This window comes from Pongo abelii, chromosome 10 (genome assembly GCF_028885655.2).
Source record: "Pongo abelii isolate AG06213 chromosome 10, NHGRI_mPonAbe1-v2.0_pri, whole genome shotgun sequence".
NCBI classification, from domain to species: Eukaryota; Metazoa; Chordata; class Mammalia; order Primates; family Hominidae; genus Pongo; species Pongo abelii.
In genome coordinates this window covers 69,155,867-69,178,259 of record NC_071995.2, presented here as the reverse complement: position 1 = coordinate 69,178,259, position 22,393 = coordinate 69,155,867, and the positions used below count along the sequence as shown (strand labels likewise).

At 37.2% G+C, this 22,393-nt stretch overlaps 1 protein-coding gene across 37 annotated transcripts in view; it reads left to right on the top strand.

Annotated features, from left to right (window-relative positions):
- TSPAN8 (tetraspanin 8) overlaps positions 1 to 21,624 on the top strand; it is a 293,681-nt gene extending 272,057 nt beyond the window's left edge. For all 37 annotated transcript variants that reach the window (XM_054526571.2, XM_054526566.2, XM_054526569.2 and 34 more), the window contains 7 exon segments: positions 1,255 to 1,317; positions 5,630 to 5,767; positions 7,246 to 7,320; positions 7,416 to 7,523; positions 12,674 to 12,805; positions 16,085 to 16,168; positions 20,094 to 21,624. In XM_054526571.2, the coding sequence (XP_054382546.1) occupies positions 1,255 to 1,317; positions 5,630 to 5,767; positions 7,246 to 7,320; positions 7,416 to 7,523; positions 12,674 to 12,805; positions 16,085 to 16,168; positions 20,094 to 20,147 (654 nt within the window). In that variant the 3' untranslated portion in view covers positions 20,148 to 21,624.
- Positions 21,625 to 22,393: the final 769 nt, after the last annotated feature.

The following is a 22,393-nucleotide window of genomic DNA, read 5'->3' as shown; positions in this document are numbered from 1 at the left end:
TATTTGGCGGTTAAAGAGCTTTGGTTTTTAATTGCATTAGTTATTTTGTAGGAGTCGAAGTATGTTGTAAGGACAGGTTGGTTAGGAATTGCTCTGGGTTTTCATGATGTAATAATTAGCGCCCAGGATTCCAATTTCTCCATTCGAAATGAGAGGTTTAGACCTAGATTATTTTCAAGGTCTTTTAGGGAGCACAGAGTCTATGGTTACTCAACTACTCGTGCTTCCTATTCCTTAACAGAGCCCTTGACTCTATTTCCCCTGCACACTCAATGAGAAGCCATTAAAAGTGCTGTCTTGGGGTTCTAGGCATATGTCTCAACCATGCACAAAAGCAATGATGCTCCAGGGACATTTGTCTGTTGGAGCACAGCAAGGTCAGAATTGTCTACTAAGTCCTCCAAGGCCTGCTGTGTCTGGTATGTTACCAGACACAGCTCTTAACATCTCTATCTAATAATAGATCTTTGATTTTTGTTTTTGAAGCCACAATGCATAACTTTTTTTTTTAAACCCTGAATGACAAGAGTTTTCCTTACACTAAAGTAAAATGTGTTTTACATTTTATTGTGTTGGCATTGGTCCAAATTAAATAATCTGGTAAAGTCATTAAAGGAATTTACGACTTTAAGTTCTGTCTTTCATTGTTTCTTCTCTGTGAGTAAACTTTACCACCTAAAAGAGCTTGTTTTTAAGAGAGTTTATTTGGGTTCAAAAAGTGTTGATTATTATATAGCCTTGTTGCTTAACTGCACATCTTGTCATATGTTTTACTTTTTCCCCGTCTATCCCAACATCTCCCTTCCTGTCGAATCTTAAATGAATGGTGACTATTCAGTCATTCCCTTTTTTCCTGGTCCAACATAGCTTCTCAGAAACAAGCCCGGAGGCATGATAAGGATATTTTATCTTTAAACTGTTGTGACTTGTCTTTTGTATGCTAAAATCTAGCAGAAACACAGGGCTAGAGTTACATGGAAAAATGATCTTTCCAGGCCTAATGGAAATAACTTCTTGTCCATAGACCTATGAGTGAGTTGTGGATGAGAAATAGAATTATTCTCATCAAACTTACACATTGCAATATAACATTTCAACAATGATCTGTATATGAATATGTCTCATTTATGTCTTCCAGGTTGTGATAGTATAGTCGATGATGAACTACCGTCACCGGATAGATGGGAGGGTGTGGAATTAGAGTTTCATATGATCCTAATTGTATTCTTTTTGTTTGTTTGTTTTTTTCTGCAGCTATGTGGTATCTTGATCCTAGCATTAGCAATATGGGTACGAGTAAGCAATGACTCTCAAGAGGTAAGTATACAAAAACAAGTCACCCTTTCCCCAATGTAGTTTATTTCATTTATAATAATGAAAGTTATAACAATAATAGTAATAAACATGTCTAAAGCATTTTTCTTAACTGCTTCATGTAATCACTTGTGCTGTTATGTGATTTTATAATTCAATTCAATCAATCAAAATTACTATGTGGCTGGCACTGTGCTAGGTGTGGAAAAATCTTTCTAGAGAATCGAGGAGGTGTTATTCAAAAATTCAAAAAAATTCAGTGAGATGCAGGTGGGAAGGGGCCAAAGTGGAAATTTTCCTCCTTTCCTATTTGTTTAAGGCCACCATTTGTTTAAGGCCTATATTAAGGATAGAGGCCACCTCTCCTTCTCACCAAGAAGAATAATTTTTATAGTAGAAGGTTTTGACAATAATTTAGTTAATCCCAATGTGGTTGTTCCAAAAGGAAAGAAGATGAGAAGTTTTCTTGGAGAAGAATAATTTGAATCTGTGTTTTAAAGGCAACAAGGTACAAGGGTACTTGTTATTTACCTGTGGCAACTGGCAGTGAAGGTAACCACTTGCCAGTAGTGGCTGATCTAACTTGGTGAAACTCAGTAATTCTCTGGGGTTGTCCAGATTATTGCTATATGTATAAGATTAACATGACCCATTTTCCTCCCCCACACACCATTCCGTGCCCAGTGCCAAAGCTCTTACCCAGATCTACAGGTCTGGAGGAAGTGTATTTCGTATGGTTAATTCTGGCTCCAGCTATTGGACTCCACATGTGTGGTATCTGTTCCATGCCACAGTATCACAAATGTGGAAAGAGTTGGGGGAAGAGGGAGGAGCGAGTGTGTGGGGATTGTTCTGTCAGTTTTACGGAACATAATGCCACCCTGGCACCATTTCCTGGCTCCCGTGCTTTTATTCTTTTCTCTCCCTTCTTCTATTCTGGGGCTCCATCCCTGCAAATTATTATTCTAACACATTCAGAGCCGTTTATTTGTTCTTTGTTTTCTGGGCTCTTGCCACTGAAGGATTGCCTCTTCTACTGCTAGAGCCTTTTTAAGGTATTTGCCCACATAAAGAGAGTTTCTCCTCTCTGAGAAGAATTTTGATTCCAAGTTGATAATTACTGAGAGATTATTAAGCCAGCAATTAAGACAATGCATTTTCTACTAAAACTTATTTCACCATGGTGCAGCTGAATGCCTTTGAACACAGCCTAGTGGAAAGAAAGATGAAAAGGGAATTAACGTCTGCTCTGTTTTCTTTGCTGCGGTGGGTGGCTTTTCTGAAAGTTTCTTTCTCACTCTATCTCTGTTTTTTTTTTTTTTTTTCCCCTCTCTCCTGTTGTTCTTTTCCTTTTAAAATTGCTTTCTGCCCTTAGGGAGCCCAGAGAATCACAGTGGCAATTAGCGCCTTCCACATTCTGTTTCTCACCATGGTGAAGAAATTGGGTGGGAGACGGGTGTGGCAGTTTTTTAGTAACATCCTAGTCCATCAGGATTTCACTTATTGTTTTCTACTGATAACTGTAACTGACTTCCTAATGGCCTGGAGCTCTGGTGTGTGAGCCCAAGAAGTGCATTTGAAGATGTGCAGAATTTCCATCCTGTAGAATCTGAAGTCTGACTTTGGGACTCATAATTAAGCACAGAGATTAACAGTCACCTACTTACAGGGTGCTGTGGCCTCTTCAAGATGTGTGTGCAGCCTGCAATTTATTTTATTTTAATTTTACTTCCTGTTGGTATTTTCTTTCCCTCCCAGTGCTTCTGGTAAACAAATTTGGTGTTTAGTCTGTTAAAAAATTGCACATATTGAATGTATTAAAGGGGAACTGTTGTCCTTGAGAGGGTGCTCCTCCACATCTGGGGATAAGAATGAATTAATAGAGCTAGACAGCATCTTTAGTTACGTTTTGACTCACGCTTCATCAGCCTCTCACCCTGAACAAAAGCCAGTGTCTGCCAGGACAACATTAACCAGCTTGACTTATATAAAATTGGCTTGGTTTATATTTATCTCAAGCCAGTGACAAAGAATCAAGACAGAGCAAAGAGCTGAATTTTTTATTAGTGAAAAAACAGAGGTAGCTGTTTTGGAAGGAAAAACATGAGCATAAACACAGAAAAGAAGGATGTCAGGGAAATGACAGAACTTTCTGCTGAAGTGTCTCATAAAGACCCTTTTTTCTACCTCAGGATAAACTTAGCGCCATGAGGAAAAGCACATGGGCAGCCATCCTTGTCCCAGGAGGTCCCTTCTGATCCAAAGAGAATTCCTGAGTCCTCATCTTTCAGGTCCCGCTGAATTTCTCTGTCTTTAGAAATTCTCCCCTTGTTCTAAGACACACAGGAACACAGTGTTCATTCAAGACAGCTTTTCAAACCCTGCTGTTCCTCCCCTGGTGCAAACATCTGAACTCAGATTTCCACTTCAGTCTTGAATAAGAATAACCACTTGTTGGGCTGGACTTGGAACAATGACCACTAGACAGTCAACACACTGCTTTCTGGCTAGTCTCTGGCAGTCGGTCACCCTGCCCAGGTTAGCCTCATAGAAGTGTCTCACTACCTGCTGCACAAGTGCTGGTCACACTATCTTGGCCTCATGTGTAGATATTTGAACTATTATTTGTATGTCTGGGGTATCTTTTCTAAGTTCTGATAACCCAGCTAGTGAGGCTTCCATCCTCTCATAGGATTTGCCTGTACTGGTCACGATATTCTAGTGAAGCAATATTTAGCAGTAAGTCCATAGAGCTAGTTTCCTAACACTTCTATTTTTGTCATATTTATTTTGATTCCAATGTCCTGCCTGTTTATTAACAAAACTGATTTTTTAGCTCTAATATTAATGAGAAAACAATAAAAACCAACCAACAAACAAAAATCTTTAGGACTTAACCAAGCTTTCAAAATATGTAAATTGAAATATTATCTGTAAGCATAGACTTTTAGAGACAAAGGAGGCCTTAGCTATCGCAGAGGTTGACCCAATTCCCTTTTATAAATGGGGAAACTGGAGCCCACTAGGTTGGGTGACTGTTCCAGGATTACAAACTTATTTATTAGGACCCTGACAAAATATAGATGTTTGTTTTAATGCTTTTATAACTTCAGCACATTCCTTCCTATTGATTGTTGAATAAAAGTTTCCTCTAGGCAATAAGTAGATTTAAAAAGCCTTGAAAAACAAAAATATCATTAGAACATAGCAGTCATTTTTGTATTGACTATTAAGGGAGCTGACCTACATGCTATATAGCCCGTTCTGGGAGGCAGAGGTTTTGAGTTAGTCTAGGAACTAGTGCTCTATCTAGAGACAGCCCAGCAGATAGAGGTTATAGAAGACAAATGTGCTACATACAGGATTTATGCATAATACACGCACAAGGCTTTACTTTTTAATTGTGATTTACTTCTGGATAAATCCACTTATCGAGGACAAGAGGTGGCTGAGGCTAGGTGTTATGAGGGTGATGAAGACGAGTATGTGTGTGTTGTTGGGAGAACTGAATTATGCCTGATGGGTAGCCCACCCACTATAAAGGGCCCTAGGATTTTTTTTTCCCTTCATATCTCATTAACTAACAGTCAAAATAGAGAGTTTCTAGACGACTCTATGGACTATGGCTTTTGGGAACAAAGAGATAAAATTGATATGAAATATCAGGAACTGGATTTCTTTTTAATGAGGATACAAAGCATTTTTATTAACCCATGGAAGTTCCCTCATGTCCCTTTTCAGTTAACTCTTGCTTTCCCTTCTGCCTTGCTCAATGTCAAGCACTGCTTTGATTTTTATAACCATAGTTTTGCTTATGCTTGAACTTTATAGAAATGGAATCATACAGTATTTACTTTTTTCTATGGCTTCTTTAGCTCAGCATAATGACTCTGAAATTAATTCATATTGTTGTGTCTATCAATAGTTTAAAGAGCTTGAACTTTTTAAAGAATTAAAAACCATAACAACACATGCTTTATAATGCACTTTATGTAGAATACACAAAATATGTGAACCAAAGATTACATCAAGAAGAGTAAAAGTAACTGTCCTAAGCTTTTAAAAATAGGGTTTAAAAAAACCTATTACATTTCTTCCACCCAGCTTTCAACATATCATTTTAGAAAAATATAAGCACTTCAATAGAATGCGAGCTCCATGAGGGCAAGGATTTGTACTTTTTAAGATCTCTGATGTATTTCAGGGTCCTGGCACAGGACTTGACACATAGGAGGCACTCAATGGATATTTGTTGAATGAGCAAAATAAACTTCAAGGAAAGAAATTTTCTGCCATTAATCTCTTTTTTCTTCAGATTTTCAGTTCTGAAGATGTAGGCTCTAGCTCCTATGTTGCTGTGGACATATTGATTGCTGTAGGTGCCATCATCATGATTCTGGGCTTCCTGGGATGCTGCGGTGCTATAAAAGAAAGTCGCTGCATGCTTCTGTTGGTGAGTTCTCCAAACAAATCCCAGTGTCCAACCTTCAGACTCCAGAGGATTCTCTCCCATCCCTATTGTCTGTTAAAAGAATGTGCCATGATTGATGAAACTCTAACTCCAACTTCTCTTTAGAAGGTTTGATTGTGGAAGCTGATATGGCTTAGATTTGGCTTAGTTTGGCTTAGAAACTGGAGGATACTCTGAGAGGAGACAAATTTTAATCATTCATCCATTCATTCATTCACTCATTCAACATTACTGCCATACCTCTATGTGTCAGATATTGTGCTAAATAATACATAAGACCTTTAGAACCCACTAGGGAAGATTAATAAGTAAGCAAATAGCTACAGTGGGAGTGGCCCCAGAAGTAAAGGGTAAGACGGGATGGGACTTTCAAACCAGGGCAGAAGTGAATAAGGTATTTGTATGAGTGAGGGTAGGAAAAGCTTTCTGGAAAGACGATGTGGCAGTACAGTGCTGGTGTGTTTGGGAACTGAGAAGCCTTGGGTATGGCAGGAGACCAGCAAAACTGTTTCCAGTAAATGATGGAAGATGAATCCAAGTGTGGGTTGTGGTAAAATCATAGGTGTTCTACATGCCATGCTAAAAAAAAGTTTAAATGAATGCGATAATCAGAATTATCTCTTAGAGAGCATTGAGGAGGATAAATTGGGTTTGGATAATTCACAGGCATTCACTTTTAACATATACAGTAGAAAATGGATATAGTAAAAATATTAGGAAAAAAATCAAGTGTTTATCAGATACAAATATGACATAAAAGTTTATCAGGTCTAATCCAAACTTATTCCTCTAATAAAGTAAGGATTATAACAGTACCTGAGAAAAATGTTCAAAACTGTTCGTTTATTGTGAGGGACGGTAGAGACAGAGTTTTAAAGGGACTCTAATAACATTCCTACTGATTACTTTTTGAACAATAAGGCCTCATTTGCAACTGAAGAATTTAATTACTCAAGGAGCTTGTTTAAAAAAAAAAGCTAATTGTCTTTGGGCTGCATCCTTCAAACTTACGATTCAGCGTATCTGAGACCGATTTCAGGAATCTATACATGTAACAAGATGCCAGGTGATTCTGATAGAAGTGGAGATGCTGTTTCAAAGCCAATTCTGAGTTTGTGTGAGGTTGTGTTTGATGAAGAAAGGGAAGGAGTAAAATAATATTCAAATAAACTCATCGAAGTTTTCAAACTTCCCTCTAGTCAATATCATACAGATATCAATGGTTGTTTTGATAATTTTTTGCCTGAACCACTTTCCTCGATCAGTCTCTGGAGCCGTTTTCTAAGTAGTAATGAACCCAAAATTTTCAGCTTGAAGTAAAAAGTGGAATAAATGAAGAGTGTGACTGACACTCTCACTGTGATATAATCCCAGCTGTAGAGAGAAGTGCTGTGCCAGAATGTCCCCAGATGTTACTGAATGCACTGAGGATAATGTATATTTCTTTTTCTCTTCCTCAGTTTTTTATAGGCTTGCTTCTGATCCTGCTCCTGCAGGTGACGGCAGGTATCCTAGGAGCTGTTTTCAAATCTAAGGTGTGTGCACAGATGTTTGAAAATTTTGAAGAAGTTTGAAAAATTGAAATACTACCTTGTGGCATGAATAATGTAAAATACTTTTCAATTTTCAGTCTGATCGCATTGTGAATGAAACTCTCTATGAAAACACAAAGCTTTTGAGCGCCACAGGGGAAAGTGAACAACAATTCCAGGAAGGCATAATTGCACTTCAAAAAGAGGTAATTAGAATTCATTGTTCATTTTAAAGAGTTGGACATAGTTCTTCTGTGTTTGTTTAGTTTTTAACACATATTCCTTGAAGATTGAAAAATGTCTCCATTTTGCAGATTTTGATTGATTATTCTGTCACCATGCAATAAGAAAAATCTAAGATATTTGTAATTACTTTATTGCTTCATACAAAGTTCTGAAGCAGTTTTGAAGGACAGAAATTAAGAAGATACATTTATGACAGATTAAGCCTCGAATGAGTCAAATCAATAATAGTTTTAATATTTTCCATTTACCATTTAAAAGGGTAGTGTGTCTGGGAATCTCCTCTCTCTCTCTCTCTCTCTCCTTCTTTTTTTTTGAGACAGAGTTTTGCTCTGTCACCCAGGCTGGAGTGCAGTGGTGCAATCTTGGCTCGCTGCAACCTCTGCCTCCCGGGTTCAACTGATTCTCCTACCTCAGCCTCCTGAGTAGCTAAGACTACAGTCATGTGCCACCACGCCCAGCTCGTTTTTTGTATTTTTAGTAGAGACAGAATTTCACCATGTTGGTAAGGTTGGTCTTGAACTCCTGACCTCAGGTGATCCACCCGCCTTAGCCTCCCAAAGTGCTGGGATTACAGGGGTGAGCCACTACACATGGCCTCTCTGTCTTCTTTTTAAAAAATAATTAGTTATTTTGAGGACAAGGTCTTGCTGTGTCACTCAGCCTGGAGTGCAGTAGTACAATCATAGCTCACTGCAATTTCGACCACCAGGGCTCAAAAGATCTTCCCACCTCAGGTTCCTGAGTAGCTAGGACCACAAGCACACACCACCATGCCTGGATACCTTTTAAAAAATTATTATCATTTTTGTAGAGAGAGGGGTCTTACTATGTTGCCTAGACTGGTCTCAAATTCCTGACCTCAAGTGATCCTCCTGCCTTGGCCTCCCAAAGTGCTGGGATTACAAGCGTGAGCAACCATGTCCAACCTCTCTTTTTCTCTTTCTCAGCCTCCACCACTTCTCTGTCTCATAAAAATGGTAATAGCTAACATTAATTGCTACTATGTAGCAGGTTTTATATCCAGTAGCTCATTTAATACCCACAACAACCCTGTGGATGGGTAATATCATTATCCTCATTAACCCTATTTTGCAGATAAGGATATTGGGATTTAGGGAGGTCTAATAGCTACCAAGTGATGGGTTGGAATTTGAACCCAGATCTGTCTGACCAGTCTATTATTTTTTAAATCAGTATACTATTCCCTCCTTTTTTCTTTAAAGTCAAAATATGGGTAGGCATTGAAGGTCTTCTACTCTCTGGCTCCTACCTAATATTTTAACTTTACTAAGTACTACTCTCTAGAGAGTAAACTCTAGTCCAGCCAGGTTTGTGTACTCAGGGTCCCTTGAACAACTCTGCCTTCCTGCCTTTGCATCAGTTTCCATCCTTGGAGTGCTCTTACTACTTTTTCCTTCTGAATATATGCATGTCATGGAAATTCACAGAATCTTAGGAGAGGCTTGAATTTTATAGGTCACTTAATCTGACTTCTCACTGATAAACATATTTTATATTTATGGTCCTCTACCCTCAAATGAACTATTAAAGAGGTAAAAGTTTACTAATTTTCGCCCATCCCGCTTATATGCAAGTCTGATGATTAGTATGTTATTTCTTAATTTGAAACAAAATCTGCCTCCATAGGATTTACATTATTTAGTATTAATTTTTTCAGAGTTTCAGAGGAAAAAAAATTATTGATGCTTTCATATATGATAGATTTTTCTTTGAGAATGGCTATTGTTTGACTCCTAAAATCCTTGCTTTTCAAGTGGAAACATCCTTGGTTTCTCAAACTGTTTATCAGATGACTTTTTTTTCTCCCTCAGAGCATTCACTAGTTCCTATTTGGATAGATGCCAGCTTGTAAAAATTGTGCTTAAAGCATCATTTCCGAAAGCTGAAACCTGATATGGGTCAGTCCCTGTTTAACTTCCTTTCTGATGTGCTTTTCCTAGCTCCCCTGTAGCTGCATCCTTTGACTCTCTCCTTTCCGGGATCATTCTTACTCTAGAGCCCAGCTTAAAACAGGCTTAAAGCAGGAAGAATTTATGCAGCCTCAGTACCTCTTCTGGGTGGGGCTGAGCATCCCAGACCCTTCCCAGGGTGTTGATCTAGGACAAAATATACTAGAGGTAATCACTGAGCCTCTGGTTTGGGTCCTAGTAACATCTGCTGCACATCTCCCTGGATTCAAGGTCTCCATGCCAATCCTGGGTTTCTAAATATTCTGTTTGTTGTAGCATGTTCTCCTGAAGTGCTCCTGCTCTTGTAAAGAAATCCTATGCCTGAATTTCCTTGTGTTCATAGGACTATATTTCTTCAAATTTCCATTATGAGTCTTCTTCTTCTCCTCCTCCTTCTCCTTCTTCTCCTTCTTTCCTTCTCCTTCCCCTTCCCCTTCTCTTCCATCTCCTCCTCCTCCTTCTCCTTCTTCCTTTTCTTCTTCTCCTCCGCCTCCCCTTCTTCTTTTTTCTCCTGCTTCTTCTGCTGATTCTTTTTCTTCCTCCTCCTCTTGTTTTCCTCCTGCTCTCCCTTCTTGTCCCCCTTCTCCTCCCCCTCCTCCTTCTTCTTTTCTCCTCCTTCTTCCTTCTCCTCCTTCTCCTCTTCCCTGTGCCGCCTCCCCCGCCCCTCCTCCTCCCCCTCCTCCTCCCCCTCCTCCTCCCCCTCCTCCTCCCCCTCCTTCTTCTTCTTCTTCTTCTTCTTCTTCTTCCTTCTCCTCCTCCTCTTCTTACCTCCTCCTCCTCCTTCTTCTTCCTCCTCCTCCCCCTCATCCTTGTCCTCCTCCTCCTTCTTCTCCACTATGCTTTCTTTTATAAGTTATGCTTCTCTGGGAAAAGAATCCTACCACCACAAACTCTGGCTGGATGACCTGGAGTTCCATAACATATTGACAAAAGCTACAGATGCTGAGTGGCTTTCTCTTTGGATGTCAGGGATTTCCCGCACAAATTCCCTGTTAACATACTGATACAATGCACCTCTTTCGGATTCTTGCTCATTATTATTTGTCTAGAGGTGTTGTATCATTAGTGCATACTGCCTTTTTCATCCAGCTGTTACACCACTGTCAACAAGTCCTGACCAGCTTCTTCTTTAACTGCTCCTATCTCTGATGTAGTGACTTGATATCGTGACAAGTTTTAACCTTCCTAACTTCTACCCTCTCATCTGTGAGTATGACTTTATGCCTCCCTAAGGAGTCCTGAGGTCTACCATATTCCAAATATGAACTGATCTGTAAATGAGAATATAAATTTTATAGTGGAACTTAATTTACATTTGACAGAGGGTATCTGTATCAGTGAATACTACTCAAGATTATGTAATCAGAAAGAATAAACAATTAATCATGTCTACCATGGGAACAGGAAAGGAGGTTGTTTCAAGAGCACCCTCCTTGCTAGTACTGACCTTGAAACAAACTGAAATTTCCAGCTCTTTGTCATATAAACATCTGTTGAGTAATGTTTTTGTGTAACTCAGTCTTTGGACCTAAGTACAAGACTTCGTATCTGCCTCAGTTGAATTTGTTAGTTTATCTCTGTTATTTGAACTATCTTTGAAATTTGACTCTGATCTCCAGCATATTAATTGTCACTCCTAGCTCTACATAAATGACAGAATTGGAAAGATATTTTTTCTATTTATTCAAATCATTGATAACAATGCTGCACAGATCATGTTCCTGTGAGAGCATAACAGAAACAACACCAACAGCAAACAATGAAAACAAAAACAATAAAAACAAATGCATTATTGAGTGCTTTCTTCAACCTGGGAGTTCTTATCTTTACATGGATTTTCTTATGTTTATCTTTATGATAAATCTGCAAATTAAATGCTATTATTAGCAACTGTTACTATCTGTATTTTACAGATGAACAAACTTTGGCACAGAGGTTAAACTAATGTGTAATAAACATGATTACCTGCCCAGTAAATGAAAATTCTTTCAGTATCTTGACATTGCAATGTATCAGAGCTGGGAAAACCACTCAGTCTTGGTTCTGTTTTTTTCAGCCATTTTTTTTCCTCCCATTTCTGCACGAAGTGTTTTCCCCTTAATTGAGCAGATGGAAGCAACATGAGAGATAATTATCTTTCTTTCTCCCATCTAATAATATTATGTGCCACATGCCCTGATTCTTGGGGTTATCATTTCCTTGTTTTTCTTCCTCAAATGTGGCTGCAAACCCTCTTTTTTAGTGTTTTCCATGGATCAGTTTATTCTGGGGCTATAACTTTCCTGACATTCTAAGAGCTTCATTCTTCATTTGTGTTCCCTCCCATATTTTAAAGATGTTCATAAAATTCAATCTTATGGGAGGCTGCTTGAGCATCTATTTTGGTCTTTGCAATATCTCTCATCATTTTCCTCCTCTCTTTCAAAAGTGATCAGAGATCATGGAGTGGAAATTTCACTTTTAAAACTTCATGTCTCTTTTGAGCAACAGTTCTTTGACTCTCTTGTGAATTCTTTGGAAACTTTTTTGACAATATCTAAGTTACATAGATCTGACTCTCTTTTGTCATTAAAGACTAGTAGGTGAGGCTGGGCACCGTGGCTTATGCCTGTAATCCTAGCACTTTGGGAGGCTGAGGTGGACAGATCACGAGGTCAGGAGATTGAGACCACCCTGGCCAACATGGTAAAACCTGGTCTCTACTAAAAATACAAAAATTAGCTGGGTGTGGTGGTACATGCATGTAATCCCAGCTACTCGGGAGGCTGAGGTAGGAGAATTGCTTGAACCAGGGAATTGGAGGTTGCAGTGAGCCGAGATTGTGCCACTGCACTCCAGCCTGGTGACAGAGCAAGACTCCATCTCAAAAAAAAAAAAAAAACAAAACCTAGTAGGTGAGGTTTTCATATTCCCAACTTCTTCAGATTTTTGAGTCTGCAACTCCATTTTTCCATCATTAAAGATCAAAATGAAAAAAATCCTTAATTTTTACTTCTACATAGAGAAAGGTGAAAGGTGACTTACATGGTATTTTAGCATAGTAACCTTTAATAATGATTTCAGAAAACTATAATTTAATGTATTGCCAATGTTTTTAATCTTCTTACTGACTGCTTCTCATTCTACCTTTTATCAAACAGTTTAAATGCTGCGGTTTGGTCAATGGAGCTGCTGATTGGGGAAATAATTTTCAAAAATATCCTGAATTATGTGACTGTCTAGATAAGCAGAGACCATGCCAAAGCTATAATGGAAAAGAAGTTTACAAAGAGGTGAGAACTAAATCACATTTGGTACAATAAGCAATTCTGTTACTTTCTTTTCACAGTTAAAGTCCCTACAAAAAATTCAAATGCATCAAGTACAATGGGAATCATGATATAAAAATCTCAGAAATTTCCCAAATTAAAAAAATCCTTATTTAAAGATAAAAGTAGATAGACTTAATTTCTTCTATGAGTCTGGCATCATTTAAGCCCAATCTTAATAGGCCAAAGAAACATTCTACTGCAATGGGAGGCAAAGTACAAACTAACATAAAAGTTTATTTTGTCCTCTCTTTGGTCATCTTAATCATTATTCTCTTTTATTTTTTCCTACTTTAACATAAGTTCTAGAAAACAATATTTTCACTTTAATTTTCAATGTTTTTTGTTTTCTAATCAAATTTCCTTTTCTCAAGAAATGAGGTTTCTTCTTTCTCAAAATTTAAAGAAAGGACTCCAAGTCCTTCCCAATACATTTAAGGGTTTAGGTTCTCTATGTTATTGACAGCTACCAATTTACCTAGTTATTGCTGCAATTGAGAAGTTACCTTGAACATTTAATGTCAATTGAAAAAGATAGGTTAATATTTTATGTGTTGTAGATGTCATATTTATGTGACTTGTGAATGTCAATACATGGATGTCCTAGTTCTTCTTATTCATCAATTCATCAAATACTTACTGACCACCTCCTATGCCCCAAGCTTTCTACCAGTCACTGGGAATTCATTCCTGAACAGAGCACAATGTCTGTGCTCATGGAGCTGATGCTCAAGTAAGGAAGAGAGAAAGATAGTTAGGCAACTTCAATCTAATGGTCTACTAGTATCTCTTGGATAGAGATGGGTGCAAGGTGTTATGGGACCCCATCTCACTTAGTCTGTGGGGTTCAGGCTATGGCTTCATGAAGAACATGACATCTGTCCCTTCATAAGCTGTTCCTTCTGCTTAGAAGAAATGTGTACAAAAATTACAATTGATATTAGTATTTCATTTATTATTTACTGTTATTCTTCAGTGCCTACTACATGTCAGACAGACCCTTGCTAGGATCAGACATGCTTCTGGATCCTCTAGGAGATTATAATCTAGTTGAGAGGCAGATACATTAAAAACCACTATAAATCACAATGAATTAATATTAATATCTATAATACCCAAAGATTATTTTCAATCTAGAATTGTTTTGGTTTAGTAACTGCTACTGAGATTAATTTATAAAAGGAAATAGAAAGTATCTCAGGGGAAACTACCCTTTCCTTGACTACTGATCTTTTTCACTGATCTTATCAAAATTAAAGAGGCTCTGCCCTGAAGGGGAATTGCTGTCATTAATACTTAAAGTATGTCACTAAGATTAAAGTAACTCAATAAATAATCTACCAGACTACAGTGTTATATTGCATTTTTCATTGTCAAGGTAATATTACCAAAAAAAGTTTGATTCTTACTTTTTATATTCTCCCTGCTCCCCTCCTCCCTACCTAATGTTAGCGACACAATATTTACAAGGAAAAGGGGAAATAAATATAGTGTAAATAAAGATAGTTTCCACTTAGGATAATGAGGAAATAAGTAAATTCAATTGCAGATTGCTATTTGTCTCCTGTTCAAATTCAACTCAAAGATGTTTTTCCTCAAGACAGATTCTGAAAAGACCCTGGAATTATCCTAAAAAAACTGTTAGATAGTTTCTGTAAGTTCACACATAATTCAGCTGAATATAGGCTGATAGCTACACCAGTTTCCCAAAAGGAAGGTTGTAAATTCATAAAATACTTCCATCTGCCATGTGTAATTTGCAAGAAGTCTGGTAAAATAAAAAATATGGAATGGCCCTAATTCACATTTCTTTTTTTTCTCATCCTTTTGCCAAGATACCCTCATTATCTTAGGCGAAGAGGAAGAGAAAAACCCCTGAAACATAATGAATATGACTCAGTAGATATAATCATTAATCTCATCGTTAACCTAAATGACATAATAATTTCCTTGAATGTTTACCACTTTGGGTTAAATGTGAATGAAGAAACTCATTACATTCAGGAATGAAGGGGAAAAGATGACTTAGCCTTCTGGAGAAATTTTAGTTTATTTAACAAATAGCAATATTTTGTTAGCCCTTTGCACATATATGACCATCAAAGGGATAATATATTTCAGGGCAGTACAAAAATAACACAATTATATTGTGTAGTCTTATTCCATTTAAAAAATTCTTCCCATAATTTATAATTCTTGAAGTTATTAGGTCTAGTCCAAAATGTTTTAAGCATGAAAATGCATGCTGGATTGTATACATTTCAAAAATGTAGCAGAGAGGCAACTTCCTAAATTCTCTTTTTTATCTAAAGTAATGGCATAATGGTAGACATAGTAAGTTTTTTCTTTTTAAGATAAAAATAACCCTGATAAATATTAAGGGATTTTGAAAATATCTTGTTTTTCCCGGCAGCAGTGACCTCAAGCCTGTTATCTCAGCATTTTCAGAGGCTGAGGCCAGTGGATTGCTTGAGCCCCGGAGTTCAAGACAAGCCTGGGCAACATGGCAAAACCATGTCTTTACAAAACACAACAAAAATTAGCCAGGCATGGTGGCACATGCCTGCGGTCTCAGCTACTTGGGAGGATTAGGTGGGAGGATCACTTGAGCCCAGGAAGTCAAGGCTGCAGTGAGCCAAGATGGCGCCTCTGCACTTCAGCTTCAGCGCTGGAGGGAGACCCTGTCTCAAAGAAAAAAAAAAAAATGAAAGAAAAAAAGAAAATACCTTGTTTTAAAAATGAAAATTTGCAATATTATTATCTAAAATCTCAACCAGAAACCTTTCTGTTTTAGATTACAAACCTAAAAAATCCTTAGTCAAGGTGGTATCAGCTCTAAAATGAATAAAGTTAAGATAAAATTATGATTTATACTTTTATGTTATAAGATATATAGCTTTATCAACTATAAAATTTATAGTATAAATTATAAAATCTGTCATTGGAGGATATGTTGGTGAAAAATTATTATTTGTAATTATTAATCCCTAGATTCAACAATTAGGCAGTCAAGCAAAACTTTGTTCCTCAATTGCTTTTTAATGTATAAACAAACCACAACAGTTACAACCTTTTGGAGCAAAGGTGAAGCAGGGAGTGGAAGGAATAACCCAGTTCCTTGTCGTTAAGTGTGTTTCTTGATAGCAATGTAAAAAGTCAACCAGATTAATAAAAATTTTGATTAATATAAGGTCGAATTTTTCTGAGAGGTAACTTTTAATGTTTTTTTTTTTTTTTTAACAGCCCTGTATTCCTTTCATAAAAGACTTCTTGGCAAAAAATTTGATTATAGTTATTGGAATAGCATTTGGACTGGCGGTTATTGAGGTACAGTATAATCTTGTACTATTGACTCTTTTATTCCCTTGCTTGTTCATTAATTTCAAGAAATATTGATGGTGAACAAACAAACAGAAAAAAAAAACAACAACCTTAAAAAACCCAGATGCTTTAGAAAAGCACTGGATGCTAAAGGCCCATCATCTCCCTCTATCAGCCTGAGTCTGAGGAGGAGATTCCAGTCTTATGAAGTGAGCAGGGCTGAGACTCTTGCTTCTGAATGACCTCTCTACCGGGAAAAAGATAGAATTAATTTTCACATAGTTCTTAGTGCCAGGTATATTTTTCCCACTGAAAACTAGCACAGGGTTTAAAGTTTTCCAAAGTTAGAAGAAAAAGCACCAAACAAAGCAAAATACGACCTTTACAATTTCTTATTTCTCATCTTGATTTTGAAACAGAAAATAAAAACTGAACTCAAGAGTGTGAGGAGCTGTTTCTTTGTTACTTATTACATTCTAGAGAAATCCAAGAAGTTCTAAAAAGTAGAGGTAATTGTCTCTGATTTCCTCAGCTTAAGTACTGTTGACTCACTTGGAGAAATTTTCAAGGAAAATTGAGGCTTATGTATTACTTTCATCACTTTAATTATTGATGTTGGAAAAATATCCCGCATAGGATTTTTGTCTTGATGAACTTTCTTGGCATGTTTTTTTTTTAAAAAAAAAAAAAACCTGAAAGACACTTTTCACATGGCCTAAAAATCTTTGCCAAGAAAATGAATTAAAACTGCTTCAGAGAAGCATTTTGGAATCATCCCAGATCTTGGGTAATTGTTGATATCAGGTAGATCAAATTCACTCACAATCCTATTCCAGGGCATTAGCAAGAATGTGAAGTGTCTCGCTGGTTAATGCCTGTGAGAGCTGGTTAGCTCAGCTGAGTGACTTGTGCTTCACGCTCATGGAATGCTGTGCAAGGTACTCCTTGGGCTTTCTGGTAATTTTCTACCTCTTACTCGTGCCACATCACTGCCAGTAAAGAAATTTTAACTGGGAATGAAGCAATTTAGTGTCCTAAGTGGTTCTTTAGTTTGCTGGTGGAATTTCCCAGGCAACTATTAGAGAAAGGTTAGGGACTATCAGCAGCAAATTAAACTGTGGGTTATTACTTTCTTGTAGTCCAAATGAATAGGTATAAATATGAAGCATTCTTTGTTGGTAGGTTATGGCTGTCTTTCTTTAGGTCTGATATATGTTCAGAGTCAAATGGTGCTATGGATTAGGTCTATTTCTCTTGATTCTGCATTTTGTAAGATGTATTTTGTTTCTCTGCTTTGTATTCTGGGTTTATGCTAATTTAGAAATAAGGACTAATGGCCATGAAGATGAGTAAGAAATGAATGATTTAAATGAATCATGAGTGATTTTACATGAATGATTTAAATGAATGAGAGAGCATGCTTTAAATGAGATATTTAATATAAGAGTTATATTTCATGTTAGACTCAAGTTCTGACAATTGACTATCACTAGCTCAAATCACAGATGCTCCTCAGTTAGCAAAACCAGAAAAAGTAAGGACATACTTGATTGGGGCAATTGATGAAATCCTTTGTGTCATAGTCAAAGGCATTTTCAGGAATTTAAATACATCTAGTGGAAAATAAGATTACAAAAAAATTAATGCATTTCAGTATTTTATGAAATTGTTATATTCCATGTATTAATTACAAGTTTAAATATTTTATTTGTTCTTCTAAAGACATATTCAGAGAAAAATAGCTTAATACAAACATTCTATAAGTAATTTATAGGTATGAAGTTTTTGCGGTACTATCATAAAACATACCGTTTTTGAATTCAACCAGTCAAATTAATTGTGATTTCTAGACTCTCTGCAGATATGGTAAATAGTTGGTTCAAATAACTGTTTGAACTTTTTAAAATTGTTCAGTTCCTCAGTCTAAAACCTGCCCTCCCTCTTTTAAAGGGAAACAAATCATTTTGTATTCCATCTTCCTTTATTCAAAAAGTAGATTGGAAAAGTCTTTTGATACCCAGTCTATAAATTATGTATCCAAAAAAGAAAAGCATTTTATAGCTCATCTTACAGTCATTAGTACAAGTTTCCTATTGCCCTATGACTTAGGCCTATCTCCCTTCTTTGTTTCCAAAGTTCAAATTCAAAAAAACGCAAAGATACAGAAACAGAAAATCTCCTCTAAAAAATACTTTTAAGAAAACAGCAGCAAATGTCTTCCTGCAGAAAATATGTTCAGATTATCTCCACAGAAAAATATCATATAAAAAAAGACCGTCCATATTTAGACCTTATGTTAGTATGTTTAGGCATAGGTTTTAGTGAGGTGGACCAATATTTGTTTTCAAAGCTCTGTTAAGACTATATATACCTAAGGGATTCTTCTCATATTGGATGCTAAAAATTGTGCAGAATACCTTATTCTGCAAGAAAAATTTATCTATAGACATTTTGGAATTCTCATGATTCTAGTTTAAAACAGCCAGACTATATCATATCTCTCCTCATTTGACTATAGCAACTTACAAGCACAAAAAATGATCAGCACTTTCCTTGCTTTAATTAAAAAAAAGAAAAGCTACACACTGAGAGCCATCACTTTGTAGGATAAAAGTTATCCCAACAGGAGGTCCTAGAAATAAAGCAGTTAAAAGAAAAATGATAATTTTACATTTTTTTTAGACTGCTGCATACCTCTTAGCAAATTTATCATGAGTCTTGGCGTACATTATAAAATGACAAATCTCTTTTAATTATGTGCTTTTTTTTGAACAATGATAAATGTCCTTTTCAGGGACAATGAAATGCAAGAAAGTCTGCTGATAAATTGTGGGCTTCTATTTCAAGGATGTAGCAGTGAAAGAAGATAGTTGTCTTATCCCATTATTTTTTATCCATTAAAAAAATTCTTTCTTGATACTTGTCCCACAGACTTAAGACTCAGGATCAAGGCAAAAAGACTAAATTCCAGTCTTGAATTGTAGAACATTTTGAATGGAAATTATTACTTTTGCAGAGAATTGATGTCAACCTTTTTAAGAAGGAAGAAATATTGCTTAGCAGTTCTCATTTGAATTACATTTCCAGGAAAGTGTCAGTAAGCAGAAAGTCTCAACACAGTAGAAGCATTTAAGTTGACTCAGCATAAATGTCACTTTGCCCTCCTCCATCCTCCCTTCAAAAGGGGCTGGTGGGGGAGGAAACTTTCTATTGGTAATGCACACAGGTCCTGTCTGTCATTTCTACGTCAAAGACACAGCATGCAAGTCGCCAACTGTAGAGCCAATTAGAGCAAATTTTGGGGTCCCTCATTCTTGGGAGAGCTACTTGAGATGGAAATTATGCCCCAGATTTTCAGCTGTGCTTTTTCACTTCAAAAGAAATTCCTGAATTAAGCTATTCCCCATAGTTTGGAAGCTTTTTTTAAAAAAGAGTTACTCCATTTTTTTATTCCTCTTGGAAATGCCTAAAACTACAGCAAGAGAAATGCTAGACTCCTTGATTTTTATGCAGATGATTTAAACCAGATGATCATAACCTTTTTATGGAAGCAGTACATATATTTAGCCCCCAGGGACCTGAGATCCCCAGTACTCCAGAGGAGACGCTCTGCAGAAGAATGTGTGTGTTCCAGAAAAGGGAGTAGGTCCTCTGGTGGCAGCTGCTACTGTGCAGTTATATGGGGCCAGTTAGATAGAGGCTGATTGGCCAGCTAAAAAATGCTGATTAAAACACAAAAAAACTCAAGAGAGCTTTCCCAGTGCTCTTTTGTCCCATTGGAACCTCTAATTTCCCAAGAGAGATGATTTAGATAAGAGTGGAACTGTCAGTATACAAAATCTTTTCATATATAATGTTCTTTCTGTTTATTTATAATGTGTCCAGTGTTTTCCCTTAAATTCCATGTTAATCCTGTTATTTTGTTTTCTAGATACTGGGTTTGGTGTTTTCTATGGTCCTGTATTGCCAGATCGGGAACAAATGAATCTGTGGATGCATCAAGCTATCGTCAGTCAAACCCCTTTAAAATGTTGCTTTGGCTTTGTAAATTTAAATATGTAAGTGCTATATAAGTCAGGAGCAGCTGTCTTTTTAAAATGTCTCAGCTAGCTAGACCACAGATATCTTCTAGACATATTGAACATAGTTAAGATTTGAAGGATATAAGGGAAAATGATATGAATGTGTATTTTTACTCAAAATAAAAGTAACTGTTTACATTGGTGCTTTTCTATGTCTGATCATTGTGTTCAGGTGGTACAGTGCTTAAAATGTTCTTCTAGAGCCACCCAGTGGAATAATCATCTCTAAGTTGACAGGGCCATAGAAAGTTAAGACAGTGGATCTGGGGCTTTTCAGAAACAACACTCTTTTATATGATGTATCAACCATTGGTGATAAGATCAAATCAAGTCTAATGTTAAAATAATTGACAATGATCCAGGTAAAAGAGTCACCATCTCTTTTCTATTTATGTCAAAACTACTAATAGTATGTCTCTCTTTTGCTGCATATCTATTGTAGGAACAAAAAGGTCTGAGTGCCCAGCACCCAGCCATTGTTTCTGTGGTACCCATCTGGATCTTCCTTTCAGACACAACAGTTGTAACTTTTTTTCTTTCTAGTTCTCAGAAATATTTAACATTTTTGATTTGTATAGAAGTATAACATACAGACAATATAGCTGGTAATTCTTAAAGTATAGCTCTGTTAATATGTGTACATCTGTGTAAGGACTAAGATCAGAGTTGGGCACAGTGGCTCATGCCTGTAAGCTCAGCTACTTGGGAAGCTGAGACAGTTCCCCAGGAGTTCGAGACCAGCCTGAATAATAAAGCGAGACCCTCATCTCCAAAAACAAAAAGAAGATACAGAATATTTCTAGCACACCAGAATGCTCCTTCATGCCACCTCTCAGTGGTGGGCTGTATTTGGCTCACACAGACTTGCTGAGCAGATTGTACACATATACACAAAAGTTTTGTACACAAAGTTCTTCCCAACTTTGTGTTCAGTAACATGACATTGGTACCTTGAAATCTACCATGCTCGGAGTATTTATGCCATAGAAACTGACAAATGCTGTAAATTCAGGGCTTTTCTTTCTTTTCTTTTCTTTCTTTTCTGGAGAGCTGGTTGATAAACATTTACCAATATACTGCTCTCTCTGTAAATACTTCCCTAAAGGTAACCACTTTTCTGACTTCTGTGACATAGACTTGTTTTGCCTATTCATGAATTTTCTCTAAATGGAATAATAAAGTGTGCACCCTGGCTTCTTTGGCTCAACATCTTGAGTGTGAGATTCATCTATTTGTTGCATGTAGCTGTAGTTTATTCTAGTTGCTATGTAGCATTTCATTGCGTATGAATATATCGCAGTGTATATATCCATTCTTCTGTTGATGGGTATATAGTTTGCATTCAGTTTGTCATGATTATGAATAAAGCTTCTATAAACATTCTTTTATGTGTCATTTGGAACATATATGTACTCATTTCTGGCTATATATGCAGGAGTGGAACTGCTTTGCATACATATGTTTAGCTTTAATAGATTCTGTCAAGAAATTTTCTAAATTTTTCTTTTTTTTTTTTTTGAGATGGAGCCTCGCTCTGTGGCCCAGGCTGGAGTGCAGTGGCACGATCACGGCTCACTGCAACCTCTGCCTCCCAGGTTCATGCCCTTCTCCTGCCTCAGCCTCCCGAGTAGCTGGGACTACAGGTGTCCACCACCACACCTGGCTAATTTTTTGTATTTTTTAGTAGAGATGGGGTTTCACCGTGTTAGCCAGGGTGGTCTCAATCTCCTGACCTCATGATCCGCCTGCCTCGGCCTCCCAAAGTGCTGGGATTACAGGGTGAGCCGCCGCGTCCAGACTTTCTAAAGTTCTTGTCCTAATTTATGCTGATACAGAAAAGTATAATAGACTCAGTTTCATCTTCTGAGGAGGAGAAACATTAAGGAGAGCAGTTCTTGTCAAGCAGATTAGAGTGGCTGCCAAGCAGTAGGAAACTTGGGGAGCTTTGGGCTGGGTTAGGCACCCTTATTCTGTGCTTCCCTATTAATGATAAAAATAGTGGCTGGGTGAGGTGGCTCACGCCTATAATCCCAGCACTTTGGAAGGCTGAGGCGGATGGATCACGAGGTCAGGAGATCTAGACCATCCTGGCTAACACGGTGAAACCCCGTCTCTACTAAAAATACAAAAAATTAGCCAGGCGTGGTGG